Source organism: Chaetodon trifascialis, chromosome 11 (genome assembly GCF_039877785.1).
Source record: "Chaetodon trifascialis isolate fChaTrf1 chromosome 11, fChaTrf1.hap1, whole genome shotgun sequence".
In the NCBI taxonomy this organism is placed as follows: domain Eukaryota; kingdom Metazoa; phylum Chordata; class Actinopteri; order Chaetodontiformes; family Chaetodontidae; genus Chaetodon; species Chaetodon trifascialis.
Genome location: NC_092066.1, coordinates 3,414,127 through 3,431,313, shown reverse-complemented (window position 1 = coordinate 3,431,313; position 17,187 = coordinate 3,414,127). Strand labels below are relative to the sequence as shown.

Below are 17,187 nucleotides of genomic sequence, written 5' to 3'. Positions count from 1 at the left end.
AAGCACCTGCCCAGTGCACCTTTAAGGATCCAGAGAAGGAAAAGCAGCTTTCGTCTGCTCTTATTTTGGATGTTTACCTCTCTGAAAATCAATGCAACCACAGGGAGGGGAGTCGGATAGATGCACCACGGCCATACTGTCTCCTCTCTCCCCCATTTTGTCTCCTCTCACCCTCCTCCTTCCCTCCCTTCCAAACTCCAAACCTCCAGATGAGTCTCTCCTCCTCGCCCTTTCCCGGAACATCAACCGCCATAATGGACCCAGCGCCGTTCAGATGTTATCTGCTGTCAGGCGCCTCATTTTAAACATCTGCCGCCAACAACAGCAGCAGCAGCAGCAGAGGCACCGTGATGGTGTTCAGCTATAGACGCAGAACAGGGAAGCTTTTAACGGACAAGTATCCGTTTTCAAGTAACAGATACTTTTCCGGTAGATGACGAGAGCATTGGATGTTGAAGTTCGGACGGAAACTCACGACTCATGATTAATCTCTTGGTTATTGTGTAAAGAATTACAGTGTACTGAGCAGCATTTGTGCAGCGACAAACAACTTGCACAGTGACAGTATGCAAAGATAAGACCCCACATAATAAACAGAATTACATCCAGGCCTCATCGTACTGATGATAGACTGCATTATCTGTGTGCATGCGTTGAAGTGTCCATTCAGGCAGTTTGCATAAAGAAGAAAACAGGCTTCAGTCAAGGTGAATTGCTGGCCTGTGTGCTTTAATAGAGCTTACATGAATCTGGTCATTTTTTTATTCTAATGGCTTTAATCGCTCTGTTTTTCGCCCTTTGCTCAGTTCAGAAAAGCTCAGTTAATAACGTTAAAGCAAGCAGAATATAATATGGAGACGGCCTGTGGACCTGCGGGATTGTCGGCACTCCAGTTGGGGTTTTTGAGGTTGGCACGCCATGACTCATCCTGCGAGAGAGAGCTCTGTCGAGGGTTACGCGGCAGACAAAATGCGAGAGCTGAAGTGGAAAAAGCACTCACTTCTTGAAATCGGTCCAATGACCCAAAAATGATCCACGTTTTTGCAGCAGTGCACGAGAGACTGTCATTAGATGTGTGACACTCTGCTCACTGTATTCAGCTTTGAAGCATGTGGGTGGCTCAAACTGTCACTCACTCCACTTTATTGGTTTTGTGCAGCAAAACTAATCTCTGCTGGATTAGATCTTTATAAAATCTTAAACCCTAATCTCCTTCAACCCCTCAGCCATTGTATTACACCCCCGACCCTCCATATTCTGTGGCTCATCACATTCCTGCTCTGACTTATGAAGTGTTTCCATCTGAGGGGCTCTTGTCTAACCTGTTGACTTTGACTGCTCCCTGCAGCATCCAAGGCAGCCCGTGACAGCCGGGAAACCCCATTGGCTGATTGAGGTAACTGCTGCATGACATCCCCACCTTGAGTCATTATGCTGCACAGGGAAAATGCATCAGAAGCAAATGAGATACTCGGGGTGGCCTCACAAATAGAGCGGGAGTCGTTTAAGCAATTCATTGCTTTGCCAATGGTGTGTGGAAACAAAGCACTTTGTGGGCTTCCTCTGTCTCCTTCCCAGCAGCTCTCACTCTCTCTTTAATTTCCACTGGATCTCTCTTGTTTCTGTCTTTGTTACCTTCCTTCACGTCTCTCTTTCACTCCATTCTTCCTCGCTTTCCCTCTTTTTCCTCACACACACACACACACACACACACACACACACACACACACACACACACACACACACACACACACTTAAGACACACTTAAAGACGCAAATCCTCTTCCCTGCACCTGGCCTCCACAATGGAGTGCTGATCAAAGGCATCCGTCTTTACATGCCTGCCCTGATAGTTCCATAATGGGCCCATAACGTGAACATTCGGCTCCATTGTTTACGCCATTAGTCACACAGGCTTATGGAAAATTACTGCGATGCTGTATTGAAAAGCCATCAGCGGCAGCAGCAGTAATGCTGCAGCAGCACCGTGCCAAGATGCTATCTGTCACACGCACACAAAGCTGTTATGAAACGGCAGTCTGTTAGCGCGTCGTAGCGCAGTGATGAAGGCTCCCCTGATGACATGATATAACGTTCAGCTGAACATGTGTTGGCTGTAGATGACACAGCAAATATGTCAAGTTGACAGTGTTTAAAGTCTTGGAGCAGTATGTCTGTAACAGGTGTGGCGGCTTTGTGCCGGACGATCTGGTCAAATCAGAACAGTTTGATGCATCCAACACGTTTTCTGACACGATGTCGTTAACGCAGCTTCATTTGCACTTCAGTGTAACGCTGTCACTGTGTAGGCAGTTATTAGCTTAAATCTGCTAAATGCTGCATTGTAATTGGATAACATACCATCATTGATGAAACAGCATAGTGCGAGATAAACGTTTGCTTATCTAAAGATAATAATGTTAGCACGATAACAAATTACCAATTTTGCTTAATTATCTTTATTATCTTAATTATCATGTCATTAAACAAATGGGCCAAAAGATTTTCACATTTAAACATCAGTGATGAAGCCCAGTAGCCCCGTCTGTCTGTCTGTCTGTCTGTCTGTCTGTCTGTCTGTCTGCCCGTCTGTCTGTCTGTCTGTCTGTCTGCCCGTCTGTCTGTCTGTCTGTCTGTCTGTGTATATGCGCATGATTGCTCATGTTATGGGGACATAAATCTGTTTACACAGGACTCAAGGGGACAAAGTGCAGGTCCCCATAAACTGTATATCGTTAACTGTTAGGGTGAGGACTTGGGTTAAGGTTTAGATGAGTGTAAGTCTCCGGGAAATGAATGTAAGTCTACGTAATGTCCGCAAAATTAAAGCTATATATCACATTTACATATAGATGTACATATATGTGAGTGTTTGTTTGTTTGTGTTTGTGATACTGTGAGACAGACAGATGTGTGGATTTTTCATTTTCTTGTGAATGCATAAATGGAAATCTGTTGGTTGTTTTGCATCCTTGAGCACCAATCAGACCAATAATTTAGATTTTGTCTGCTCGCTCAACTTTTCATCCTTTTAATACTCTGATATTTCTCATAGTACTTGTGTACTTTTCACAGGTAAATATGAGACTTTTGCACTGTTGCATTGCTGCTTTGGGTGCATAATGGAGCTTTTAAACATAACAGGGAGTAATTCTGAGAGTTACATAACTTGGTATCGTTGTTAGCACAACAGGAAGGCGCAGTGATTAATGGTCGCGGCCCTGTTTCAGAGGCTCGCCGCCGTTTCTGCAGCGGCCTGTCGCTGACACGTACGAGTCAATCAGAGGGGGACGTTCTACCGCAGAACAGGCTCTCCAGCTTAATTAAAGTGATGTTTCAAGCTGCCACCTGGCCCACACACACACACACAGTATACCCTTACATAGACCGTACTTTACACATTACAAACATACACTCACTGAACATCCACACATAAGTGTACTCACACACTCGCGTGCACCAGCGTGGAGTGACGTGGAGCAGCTGCTGGTGTAATTGCTCGAGGTTGGATGAGGTTATAAATGGTTTGTAGTGGGTGGTGGAGCCTCATAACGTTCAACTGTCCGAAAGGGGGGGGCTGCTGATTAGTGTGTGTGTGTATGTGTACACGCACACACACCTCTCTCCCGGCATGCTACGCCACTATCAGCGTGGAGCTACAGAGAGATGCGTCAAAAGGAGCGAGGGAAGAGAGCGAAGGGGTGGCGAGGACGAGTGAGGGGAAAGAAGGTGGAGCGAAGAGGCGGGAGGGGGGGTTTAGCTCACAGATCAAATGTAGGTGCAAACTTTTGGCCATCCAGGGGAGAGGGAGGGATGAGGAGGAAGATATAGAGGAAGAGGAGGTGAATGTGGTGATGGAGAGCAAAGGGACAGAGTATGAATAAAAAGAGATAGATTGTGCTACAGTAGGCAGCCAACAATGCTCTCCACGCCCGACTTCCCTCGACCAATTACACCCTTCACTGCCTCCCTCGAACCCCCCCCCCCCCCCTTCCTTACCATCACCCCCCTACTCCTTTTTTTCTAATTCCCCTCAAGCGACTTTTCCAGATGCCATCAAATCGACAGGTTTGCTCGGCCCGAGCCGAGCTCGCCGCCGACCTGCTAATCGTTCCGGCGGAGAGAAGCGTGTGCGGGTGTGTAGAGAAGAAGAAGAAGAAGAAAGTGGGGGAGAGGGCGACTCTGAATCCTCTTAATGCTAAAGATTGACTCACTCTGCTGAACGCAGAGAGGAGTGGAGGCTCTGTGCATTAGAGGAGCGGAGCGGGAGAGGTTGAAGGGTGGAAGGCGAGCGAAAGGAAGAAAGCGACAAAAGAGGGAGAGGGCAGCGAAGGTGACAGAAAGCTGTGGGTGGCAGAGTGAAGCTGCATCCGCCTGAGCGCCGTTAGCATGTGACAACAGCATCCACGCTAGTTTTACACCACATTTAAACGCCTGAGTAACAACAGTGTGATGAACCTCTTCTTCCTCTTTGTCCTCTTTCAGCTGCTGAACTGCAGAACTGAAAGAAAGAAAGAAAGAAAGAAAGAAAGAAAGAAAGAAAGAAAGAAAGAAAGAAATCAGAGGGACAATCCTCTTTATTTGTCACACACTACACAGAACATGCTATGCGGCATGCATTGGTGAAATTCTTCCTCTGCATTTGACCCATCCTGCTCGTTCTTCCTCTGCGGCAGACCAGGAGCGGTGGGCTGCCAGCCAACCGGCGCCCGGGGACCCAGTTTTTCTTCTTCGTCACCATTGGTCAGGGGGTGATCTTCATGCATGTTGTTAGAGGGGGTTTTCATTTTATGGAGGACGCCCCAGGTGAACACGGGGAGAACATGCAAACTCCACACAGAAAGGCCCCTTTCCTCGAGCAGCAGGCACTGAAGACATGGTGGAGGACACGCCCTCAACGCCCCAGGTGGGGATCGAACCCGGGACCTTTTAGCTGTGAGGCGACAGTGTTGCCACTGTTCCACTGTTTGACCGTGCCACCGATTCGAGCTGGTTAAACCTCTGATCAGCCTCCTCCTGCTGTCTGTGGGCCCCTCAGCTGTGTTTAAAACAGCCAAACTTCATTTAATCTGTCTCATCTAGAGCTGCAACAATTAATATATTAGTTTTGACATTTGCTTAAAGAAAATTCTCTGATTCCAGCTTCCTAAATGTGAATATTTTATGGTTTCTTTGCTCCTCTGTGACAGTAAGCTGAATATATTTGCGTTGTGGACAACACCAGACCTTTGACGACACTGTCTTGGGTGTCTTTCACCATTCTTACAGACCAAAAAACAAATGAATTAACCTTGAAAATACTCCACAGCCATCAGTTGCGGCCCTGTTCTCGTCTCATTGCATCTTTTTCTTGAACAAGCCCAAAATACGGATGCCACCTGTTAACCAGACGAGTTGTCCTCTGGACATCGCTGAGCTCCTTTTTCTGCAGAGCGTTTTCCAAAAGGTCAGAAAACGAAGCGAAACGCTGGTTCCTTAAATGTGGCTCGTTCAGAACGGCCGTACTCTTCTCCCAACCGAATGGGATGAAGAAGAAGGAGGCGATGGTGGAAGGTGGAGAAAGAAAAGAAGGTTAGAGAGGGGAGGCGACGCCGGGGGAGAAAGGAAATGAGCAGCGGGAGAAGAGACAGGTGGAAGGAGGTAGACAAAGGAAAGCATGGCGGAGAGGGAGATACAGACGTACAGTGAGAGAGGCGGCGGCGTCTGTCTCCCTTTGTGCTCCTCGTGGATTCATCCCTTTCTGTCAGCCTTTCATTCACACTCGCTCGCTCGCTCACTCCGTCATTGTCACGCTCGCGCTCTCTCTTTCTTTTCGCCCTTTTCTCTTCGGCTCCTCGCCTTTTCACCCTCGCTCGATTTGTCTTCGTCCCCCTCCCTCCCCTCACCTTCATTCAGCTCCTCTCACTTTGAGCTGCCTGGGGTTTATTTATCTTTCACTCCTTCACTCGTGTTTCTTCCTCCCTGCCTTCATCAGCGTCAGTCAGCTCCTTTAAAATCTCTTGAATCGACTATTTAAAGGTAGCTCTTACCAGTGTGAGCAAAATGTCTCATTTGCATTTTTCTGACCAATGTTGGGATTGTGACTATCCTCTGCGCCTGTAAATGAATCTCCAGGCCTGCTGAGGTTGTGCATTAAACAAGGTAGCCTACCTTTTATTGTGTGAGCTCCTCAGCTGCTCATCTTCGTTTTTTTAACCAAAAGTCAAAGTCGAAGAACATATTTTGCTTGCATCTAGCAGCTTTAACTTAACCAGCAGTTGGCTCAGTTGCTTACAAGATAATAGGTGTAATACCAAAACTTCTGCCCATGTTAATCTCTGATGGTACAGCCGTTAGCGCTGCGCTTTAGCGGCTTCAGCTAACGCTCGCTTCATCCACTGACAGGACAAGCGAAGCTGCTTTAAGCTAAACATGATGATGTGATGCTAAGAGGCAGTTTGCGGCGTGTGGGATTTGGAAATTAAATTCTTTTAAATGCAGATTCAGATGTATAAGAGATAAATCCTTTATCAGTTAATAGCTGTTTTATTTTTAACCTTGAAATGACGTCACATCTGCTTTACTGATCGCTTATATTTTCTGATAATTGATTTCCTGTTTTCTGACCATTTGCCGTTTAAGAGGATTATGTCTTTTTAATCAGCCTTAAAAATTCGTCTCCAGGCAGAATGAATTGGACTTGAGGTTCCAGAATAATTAAAATCCTCTTGTTTTTCCCGGCTTTGTTTTTAATTTTATCTCTGAATTATTCCAGGTAGCTTTTATTTGTGTGCAACATGCAGACGCTCTACGCTTCATGCTTGCTCCTCCTTATCTCCCTCCTTCCTTCCTTCCTTCCTTCCTTCCTGCCGCTCCCTCCCTTTCCTTCTCGCATCCTCGTTTTTGCCCTTCTCCTCCTCTTCTGCCTCCCCCCCACCTCCCCCTTCCCCGCTTCGCCTCTCCCTCCATCCCTCTTTCTTCCCCCTGCATTCCACCCAGAGCAATTCCATCTCTCTCCCAGCAAACAAAAGGAGCTAATGACATGCTGACACCGAGCCCGATGATTGAATTCATTAGGCGTGCACAATAATTGCCAGGCGTGAGCGTGCACGCACCCGTCTATTCAGAGGACAGCTGTCAAATAACAAGCAAGAGAGAATAGCTTTTTATTGTTGAGCTGGAAGAGAGGGGGGGATGAATATAGAGAAAGAGTGAGAGAAGCACCTGTTGTGGAGGGGAAGAGAGAGAGAGAGAGCACTCAGCATGTCAATTAGGCTGCTGTGTTCATGCAGGGTTACTGCGAAGTTTACTGCCTGTTTGACGCACTACAGGTGTGTGGCGTTCAAATTTGTTCTTTAGGGAGTCTTCATGCTTCTGCTGAGAGTTTTAGACGTTTGGAGTGAAGACATTTTATTTTTATAAAGATAAGGACTGAAGTTTAGGACTCAGGATTAAGCTTAACTATGACAGGAAGGTTCAGGCTCGGCTCGTTTGTTCGTTGACTCTTCTGTTTCACTGAAGCAGCACTGTCCAAAACCAGGTAGCATCATTAATGAGCACCTGCCTGTGCTGTAGAGTTCATAGATTGTGTTAAAAAATCAAATACTTTTCAGTTTGAAGTTTGTGTTTGAGGACACTTGCATGCACAGGATGTTGTGTTACTTCAGAATAAAAGCTCTCTAACTGCATTTGTTTGGCTGCATGCTTCGCTTTCCTTGCTGGAAGCTTCTACCTTGCATGATGCGTTCAGTTAGCCGAGAACGTTGCCTTATGGTCTCTGTGATCTTTTTGTATAAAATTCATGTTGCGTGAATATCTCCGGTATAAACAAGGATAGACTGATATTACTTCTGATTGGTGGAGCTGGATACATCCGCTGTTGCTTCCCGTGCGTGAGATGAGGAGCTGCAAGAATGAAGGAGTTCTGATGAAACGTAGCTTGAGGCTACACGTCAGGCGTTTCATGCGTAGAATAGGAGCTGCACGTATGAATGCATTAACTTTGATCCGTACAGCTTCGCTCTCCATCAGCGCGAAACAACACTCCGCTTCCTGGTTCTGATTAAATCCCTTTCTAATTTGAGGCTGACACTTTCCTAAAAGTTTAAAGAACCACCTACGTGCTTTAGTGCTGATGAACCGGAGCACCGTGCCTTGATTACAGAAGATAAGTCCCCGCCTGCTGAAACTAAGCACCTGATTTAACACTTAGGAGCGCTGGTCTGTTTAACACTAATAAATCTGATGGAGCTAATGAGCTTGCACTCTGATTTACCTCCCTGCTATCTCCAAGGCTGCAATTTATATGCAAGTACTTTTCATTAACCTCAAATGGCCAAATGAATGTCCTTTAACTTTGGCCCTTTGGAGCTTTTGTTTGATTGCTTCACTGCTGGAGTAAATGCATGCGTGTCTTTGCTTTGTATGATTAAATGCAGTGTGTTTGTGGATGAGTCCAGAATCTAAATCCACCATTTCTCGCTTCCAGAAGACGGAGGAGGACGACTTGGTCCTGACTCCAGACGGGACCAGAGAGTTCCTGACCTTCGAGATCCCTCTCAGTGACTCGGGATCAGCCGGGTTGGGCGTCAGCGTCAAAGGCAACCGCTCCAAGGAGAACCACGCTGACCTGGGCATCTTCGTCAAATCCATCATTAACGGAGGCGCAGCCTGCAAGGTACGACGCCGTCTGCTCTAACGGAGGGCGTGAGTGAAAATATGAAAGATATGAAAGATGGTGGTCACGGTCGTGGTTCAGCTCAGCTTAAACACAATAAATACAGTCTTCACATCAACGGAAACATTTCTCTCTGGTTTTGTTTGCTTTTACAGCCACAATCAGTCGATTTATTCAGCAGCAGAAATAGAAGATTTGATGTATCTCTGTTTAACCTGATGCACCTGGAGCTGCTGCTCTTACCTGTTCTGAATAAACCCCACACACACACACACACACACACACACACACACACTCACACACACACACACCCGTTAAACCGCTGTAGGAGGCCTTGAATGTCACTTTCGAACGTGCAGGCGATCTGTGAGAAAGCGACAGGTGTTGCAGCGATGCAGCTTTTCGCCTCACGCTGGCCTGTTTCAGATCCCTCCACGTGCTTTCGCAGACAAAGTGAAATAAAATGACTTCATCTTCATCTTCACCTTCATCTGTATCTGTGATAAAATCTATCAACACAAAGTGCCCCATTTTCTGCTGATGTCTGCGCTGCAGTCAATTTCAACTCTTTCAGCTTGATTGTTTTTCATACAAACAAGTGTGTGTTGACAGAACATAATAATGCACTTAAAGGCGCGCATCTGTGCTGGAGATTAGATCGTGGCTGGAAACAGGATACACTCTGAGCGAGACTGTTGCTCTGATTGGATAATGGTTATTGTTATGTTGGGAATATGGATGTTTTTTATCTGTCACAGCATTTACTGTTTGTTAGTCGGACAAATGCGAACATCAAAACACCTTTTTACGTGTGATTTCCTGTCCGCCAACAGGACGGGCGGCTTCGAGTGAACGACCAGCTGATCGCCGTCAACGGGGAGTCGCTATTGGGCAAAACCAACCAGGACGCCATGGAGACGCTACGCAAGTCCATGTCGACGGAAGGCAACAAACGCGGGATGATCCAGCTCATCGTGGCCAGACGGGTGGCCAAAAGGAACGAGGTAAGGACGAAGGAAGGAAGGAAGGAAGGAAGGAAGGAAGGAAGGAAGGAAGGAAGGAAGGAAGGAAGGAAGGAAGGAAGGAAGGAAGGACGGCAGACGCCAGCTGCTTTCACTTGAGCAGAGACTGTGGATGAATGAATGAATGAATGAATGAATGAATGAACATCCAAACACTGTGAAGGTCCTCGTGTAAACCTCTTGATCAAAACGTGCTGTTATTCTGGGTCAGAGTGGAGATATCATGACACTTATAAACAGGATGATTCCTCCTTTATTTAGCTCGACTGAGCATTTCTGACCTTTAGCTGCAGCATGTTCACACCTCAGAGCTTCGTGTTACAGCTGTGAGGTCGACCGTCGACCCGTGAGCGATTCCAGTGGAAGCACTGGGCGGCCAAACACCCTGAACCAGCTCGTGTCAGCGTGTTACTGAATTCATTTCCTGCTCAGACTTCGTTCACAGGTTAAAACTCTTCAGAGTTTCAGATAAATGATCAGTGATTTTTGTCCCTTTGCAGATGCCACATTTAAATTAATACCTTCAAATTTAATCAAAAAGAACAAATTATTGAGTTTTGGGTCAATTTCAGATCAAAGTGGTTGTAATTGTAGTTTCTGTGCGTTTTCTGTGATGAAATAAAATGAACTTGTGACGCTTCAATGAGAGAAACAGCACAACACAACCCAAAACAAACGGCTGGGAAATACCCTCATGAGCAGCAATGAATTGTCTCATGAAATAAAAATAGTTAGGTCGTAGCAGTTCGCCACCCCCTCCCACGCACGCTCACCTCCCTCGAGGCAGCTGGAGGATTTTTTTTTTTTTAATATAAAAACAAGGCTGCGGACGGACCTGCACAACTTTTTCCTCCCCTCAACGTCATGTTTTCACATTCTCCGTACACCCCGGCCTGTCGCCTGCTTCAAAGCCGAGGCCGTGTGCAGCAGCAGCAGCGGCGTGTGGTTGCGTACGGCCGTGCACGTCCGCGTGCACGTGCACGCCTCTGGCATCGCCCGGCTTTCCCTGCTCTCCTTTTCCAACCTGGTGTGTCAAAGTTTTGATTTCCCCTCGGTCCGTCTGGTAATTGAAAGCAGAGGCTAAGCCTGGAGGTGTGTTTTATGTTTGTGTGACTGTGTGTGTACACGCACACGTCTTTGTGTCTGGGCCTGTGTGTGTGTGTGTGTGTGTGTGTGTGTGTGTGTGTGTGTGTGTGTGTTATGAGTGTGCAGTTTGTGCTTTTGCACAGCCTGCTTATGCATGTATGCATTTGTTTTCAGGGATCTTTCTGTGCAAACAGATACAGTGTGTGTGTGTGTGTGTGTGTGCGTGTGTGTGTGTGTGCGTGTGTTTATGTGTGTGTGTAGTGCGGCCATGTCAACGCAGTGAGGCTACACAGACAGCAGCCTGGATGAATAAAATTTGAGCGCTGGGAGTCTTGTCAGTCTCCGCTTCACATGCAAAGCCGGAGGCATGGCCTGAGGCTGTCCAAGTATCTGGCTATTATAAGAAAGAGTGCCCAAGCCACTCAGAGAGGAGGAAAACAACCATTTCATACGCTCACAGTCAAAGAGGCTGATTTACAAAGTCACTATAGATGTTCATACCTCACCAGCAGCTGTCAGTCAAGTGTTAGCTCAGTTCAAATCAGAGCCAGTCACTGCGAGATGAAAGCTGAGGCTCAGTTTGACAGATCGTCACGCTGATATTTGGGATCAAGTGATGCTGCGTTTACTTTCCTTCCGTGTTTCCATCCCTCGACGGCCGATCTCAGATCGGTCTCAAATGTTTGCCCGACTGCTGCCGCCCCCTCCTCCGTCCCCACAGAAACACAGCGAGCCCCCAGCAGCCGGTCTGCGCCCGGCGGGATCGAGACCCTCCCGGAGTTCAATTATCAGCCTGAATATGCAACGAGCTGCGGCGTGATTTGTCAGCGCGCCCTCGGTGCGGCGAATCCCCTCGGCTGTTACTGAGGCGCTTCACCTCGGGCCCTCGGCCGGCCAGTTCATTAACTATCTCATTTAAAGTCGAGAGCAGGCGCGTGCCAGCAGTCACTGCGCCATATGGCGACCTCAGAGATTAGTTTGTTCCCATGGAAGAGTTGCTGCAGCCGTGCGAAGGTTCGATTGGTTGTTAACTGTGATTCAAGCTGTTTAATTAGTCCAGTAATTAAGTGGAAATAAGGATTTATTTTCATCCGCAGTTGAAGATGATGTATGAATTTCTGTGTTTTTACTTTTTAATGGAGTATTTCACTTCACGCTCCTTTCTATATATAAAGTTAATATTGGCTCTACAGCAGCCGGCTGAGACGGGAAAATGATGCTTGCATAGAAATGCAGCATCTTCCCCATTTTGATATTTAAGTACATTTTCAAAAACAAAAATACTTTGTACTTTTGATGCATTGCAGTACTGATGCTTTTATTTTGTGGGTTTTCAGCCACTTGGCTTCTCACGTGTTCTCCTGTAAACTGGACTTGTTTGTGTAGAGCAGAATCTGCTTACTGGTGTTTATTACAGCACCTCAGCCATTTAGTGGGCAAAGATCTGTCAAAATAAAATCCCAGTCTAGCAAGTTCCAGTGGTTGATCAGAGTAATTTAGTTCCAGCATTAAGTCGAGTGTTATTGTTCGTTATGGGATGCTGCGACGATGGTTATCTTTATGGCAAATCGTCACCTTCAGCAATAAGTGCAGAAACCATAGCAAATCAATACAGTTAACTATCCAAAGGACACACATACACACACACACACACACACACACACACACACACACACACACACACACACACCGTGGAAAGGCCAAGGACGTGTGTTTATGGGTGACAGAGCCAGCAAATGGTCTATTTGTCCAGCAAACAAGTGATTGTCATCGTGGGTCCTGAGGGAAATGTCAAGATGCTAGCAAGCTAACGTCCCCTGAGGGGGAGAACTAGCTCGCTAACAGCCTGTGGCTTAACAGCCTATTGGAAATCCATGCTCATTTACCCTGGTTATCACACCGCTAGCATTAGCATGGATAGCGGACCCTGTGTCCATCCATTACGGTTAAACGTTAGGTTGGCAGGTTCCCTTCCGCCTCACCCTCCGACTCTTTCTGCCTCGTGTTTGTGCTCTGTGTATGTAACCTGCAGACGTTTATGAGCCCGATCAGGGAGGATAAACGATGCAGGACGGTAAAGAACAAAGACTGACGAAATAAAATGATCCTGATCTTACCTCCTTCCTCGTTCAGGAGGCACCAGGGAGCCCGCTGGGATCTCAGACGATGAACACCTCTCTGGACGACCACGAGCGCCGAATCTCCCACTCCTTGTACGGTGGCCTGGAGGGCCTTGATGACAACTTGATGCCACGACAAGGCATGATGCCTCGCACAATAGGTGAGACTGACGTATTTTTTCTCACTTGTTGTACTGTAAGCTCTTAACACTGATACCTTTACATCTATCACCACAGATTTTAACGTTAACCCTATCCGACTCGTCTCCTTCAGGCTGCCGATGGTTAACAAGACATTTTTCTGGCTTTTTTCTGTCAAATTCTTGCATTTTTCACCCTTTTGGTGCTCGATAAAAGCTCCTTGTGGTTTCTCGGTTCAGTCGATTTCTGCTTACTATGCAGAAAATCACTTCCTGCCCTCCGCCTGCAGCTCGCGCCACAACAAAAGAGCGACGTGACATCATATGCAAGCAGCCAATTGCGGCTGATCACAGTGTTTCCTCCCCGGTTGAGGTTTATGTGCCTTCTGAGGTGGATCTTTATGCCACGCTGTGTTCCTATGCTAAGATCAATTACACAATAATAATGGTACCACGGAGCAGACAAACAGAATAAAAGGGCAGCTCTTAGAATACAAATGCAGCATTTACATTTCCCTTCTGTTCGTCTGTGTTTTCCTGATAGATCCTGCGCTCTAACCTGCCAGGCTTTGTCAACACTGAATGTGGGCTAATTGTGTCATCTGGTCTGAGTTCCTGTCAAGACTCAGTGGCTTTTAATGTCTCGGAAAATGTCAAAGAGAGGGAGACAGAGATGGAAAAATGGCCCCTGGGCGATTTGTTGCTGCAGACGTCCTGCCAGTGATTGATTCTGTCTTTGTGGGAGTTTGCTTTGTGTGCTTTCTGAAAGCGTGGCCGTGTGTGTGTGTGTGTGTGTGTGTGTGTGTGTGTGTGTGTGTGTGTGTGTGTGTGTGTGTGTGTGTGTGTGTGTGTGTGTGTGTGTGTGTGTGTGTGTGTGTGTGTGTGTGTGTGTGTGTGTGTGTGTGTGTGTTAGCTTGCATGCTGATGTTGACTTCATCGCTCAAACCAGCTCTGAGTTGGTTTGCAAGTGTGTGTGTGTGTGTGGGATTAAGTGAAATAGATTAGTAAGCATATTTGTACGCGTGTGTGAGGGCTCTGCACATGTCTGTGCAGGATTGCATGTGGGCAGTCTTTGAATGATTGATGGACGGGTGCCGAAGCTGCCGAGTGTCAGAGAAAGCCTTCTATGCACCAGATGGTGAAGCTGCGCAGCTCGCCTGTGTTCAACTCGAGAAAGTACAGAACAAGCAACTGGCTTTGCTCCTTTTGTCGTCTGCAGTTTGTTTGCTTTGCATTTCAGCACACACACATCAGTCCAGAGAAGAGCATGCACAAAACACCTGAAATGTGTGTTCATTAAGCACAGGAAGGAAGAGTTGGCACACCAACTTTTTGTCAATTAGCTCGTAGCATCTTCACCTCGTTCATCAGTGAAAGTGAAAGTGTGAACTTTCTTTTCATGCAAATTGGTTGACATTGAAACTGTTGTTGGTGTAAACTCAAAAAAAAAGGTGCGAGTTAAGACTGAAAAAAAGAGGTGTTAATAGGTGAAGCTGCAGGAAGCTGCCACAGTGGCTGCGTTCATCCAGGCTCAACCAGCGAGGGCTTATAATGAGCGTGCAGGGTCGGCAGACATGCAGGAGATAACAGCAGCTCGACAACAGCAAACGAGACCATTGTCAGAGGCGACTGGGTGAGCTGACGTCTGTGTCTGCACGCCTTTCACAGCAGCCAGCGTTGATCAAAGTGCTGTGATCTCTAAATGTGCAGTGGAAAACCAACACGGTGCTGCCAGCGTGCACAACTCCAGACGCAGAGCGGCAACAGGACCTGGAAGCTGGAAGTGCTGAGTCACAGTGTGCAGGTGAGCGACACCTTCCAGTCAGTCCAAAGCAGAGGAGTCCTGAGCCGGTCCTAAGGATCAGTGTGGAGGCCGATCTAAGATGTGTGATGTGTTGCAGCGCCTCCCTGCTTTACGTCTGCTGTCACTGCATGAGTGTAAAGTAGAGTTTGTGAATGTGAATGAGCTCAGAGGCCGTGGTCATGATTAGCTGAGAACGTAAAACATTCAGCCAGCAGCTTCTCCCTCTCAGCCAGCTCTGACTGTCCCTGTGTGGCGGCAGCAGGTCAGATCAGCTGTCGCCCATCAGCGTTAGCACCACGAGTAACTCGATTAGGCCAAAGTGACGCTTGTCTGGTGTCAGGTTCAAGGACTCTGATCTGGATCAGGGCCAAAAAAGCTTGACTGAGACATCGCTAAGCCAGTTTCCAGGTGCTCGGCTGCAATCATCTGTAGTCAAAGACATTTGGGAATAAACGAGCTGAGCAGGTTCATGTTTGTTTGTCCTTTAAGCCGGCGGAGAGGACAGAGTAGTGAAGGACGACACGGGAAGAAAAATCTGAAATGAAAAGTTATTATTGGTATTTGTCCCTTTGCCCCCAATCTTCCCTGACATAAATTAAAGGTTGTTCAGAATGTGGAGCGGCTCGCCGTCATCAAGCCGAACAAGAACTGGAGGGATTATCCAAAAGATGGAGGCGCTCACCTCACGCGAGCGCGGTCACGGCGTTCGGCGACGTCCAGCCTCAGATTAGAGAAACGCCGAGTGCCTCCTGACTCATCAAAAACCAGCACCTGCTGTGCAGTTCAGTGCTTCACGTGCAGCACCGAGCGGGGAAATGAAGACGTCCGTTTGGCTCGAGTGGCCTGTTTGTTCTGATGTTTCACCTGAGCTCCACAGGACGGGACGCCAGATGCAGGAAAGCTCGAAGGTTGGCCTGTGGAGGGATGTGCGCTGTGTAATTACTATCACAGACACATGAGACATTTCCCTGCTTATTAAACGCTTAATCAGCCCAGTGGCATGTTTTGTCCCGACCACCCGAGGGGAAGCTTCAACCCCAATTTGTCCTGTAGGATATTTTGGATCTTCCTCCTCCGTGTGGTTTCTGAATCAAGCTGCTAATAAAACTCAGGTGTGACCTCGACGTATCAAAGCGGCACATTTTTGAGAAACGTCGCCGTGCGGTTTTGTGTCGTAGTGAGATTGGAGAGGCTGGGGAGGGATTAAAGCTTTATTTGAAGCGATGTTTAATTTGCCACTGTGGGCTAAACACAGAGGATAAAGGCCAGCGGGCTCCAGGTTTAAGCCGGTCGACTCTGCTCGATGCCGCTCTCGCATTAGTCAACTTTTATAGGCGTGTTTTTATTATTCGTATGAGGGTCGCTCTAAAACGAGTTCCCAAGATTGAGACGCGCAGACTCGCATTAGGAGATATTTGCTCATGTGAAGGTGGAACTGGCCCGTGGATTAATAAAGCGAGTTACTGTGTGACTGACTTTCATATGAAACAGGCTCAGATGTAATTCTGAGAGTGAAATAACGTCCCTGCCAGTCCCTTCTGTCCCCAGGTCGTCTCTTCAGTGATCATCTCTTGCTGCTTTTATCCTTATTACAGTTAATTTAGTGACAGGTCTGACTAAGACAAACTGCCTGAGAAGTTTGTCTTGTTTTTTGAATAATTTTCTTATTTCACCAATCTAAAGTTCAGAATTACCACAACTTTTCATTTTCTTTCTTTTTACACTCTTTTTATATATACATAACCTCTATAGCTGATTTTATTTTGCATATTTTTTATCGTCTATTTGTTCTCCCTGCGTCTCCTTTGTATTCTTGCTGCTGTGAAAAGTAAATATCCCCAGCGTGGAATCAACAGTCTCATCTTATTAAAAGGTCTTTCAGAGGAACGTGTTGGCAGCTCGTCCCTGTGGGTTACCCAGAGGTGTTCCAGCTGAATTTTTAATAATGTTATTTTTCTGTGCATTGAGCTCCACAAATACAATTTCATTCACTTTCATTGTATCGAGGTGAATGCAGGCGTTTCTCAGACGGATCTTCGTGGCGACAAACTGAACCGCTGTGTTCAGAAATACACTGGGATTTTTTTTGTGTGTAATTTGGTGTACCGGCCCTTTAAAAAGCAGTTTGGTAAGTTTGACCAATGCTTGGGTCAGAGGTTGTGTTTCAAGTCACATCAGTTTTTATTCATGTGACCCAATCAGAAATTTGGCTTGAGGGGCTTTTTGATGTGTAGAAAAAACTCCTCAACATCAGGAAGTCACAGCTGGTTACAGAACTGAAGAGATGAGTTTTTAGCTTTATTTTGAAGATATCCAGTGATCTGCTTCCCTGATATCTACAGGTAGTGTGTTCCAGAGT

The 17,187-nt window shown here is 46.8% G+C and overlaps 1 protein-coding gene across 7 annotated transcripts in view; it reads left to right on the top strand.

Annotated features, from left to right (window-relative positions):
- LOC139338423 (partitioning defective 3 homolog) overlaps positions 1-17,187 on the top strand; it is a 203,022-nt gene that overhangs the window by 104,392 nt on the left and 81,443 nt on the right. For 4 of the 7 annotated variants that reach the window (XM_070973405.1, XM_070973404.1, XM_070973406.1 and 1 more), the window contains 3 exons: positions 8,468-8,656; positions 9,490-9,660; positions 12,898-13,045. In XM_070973405.1, the coding sequence (XP_070829506.1) occupies positions 8,468-8,656; positions 9,490-9,660; positions 12,898-13,045 (508 nt within the window). Of the gene's footprint in view, positions 1-1,348; positions 1,397-8,467; positions 8,657-9,489; positions 9,661-12,897; positions 13,046-17,187 lie in introns of all 7 variants that reach the window. The other 3 variants (XM_070973401.1, XM_070973402.1, XM_070973400.1) reach the window with 1 other exon arrangement.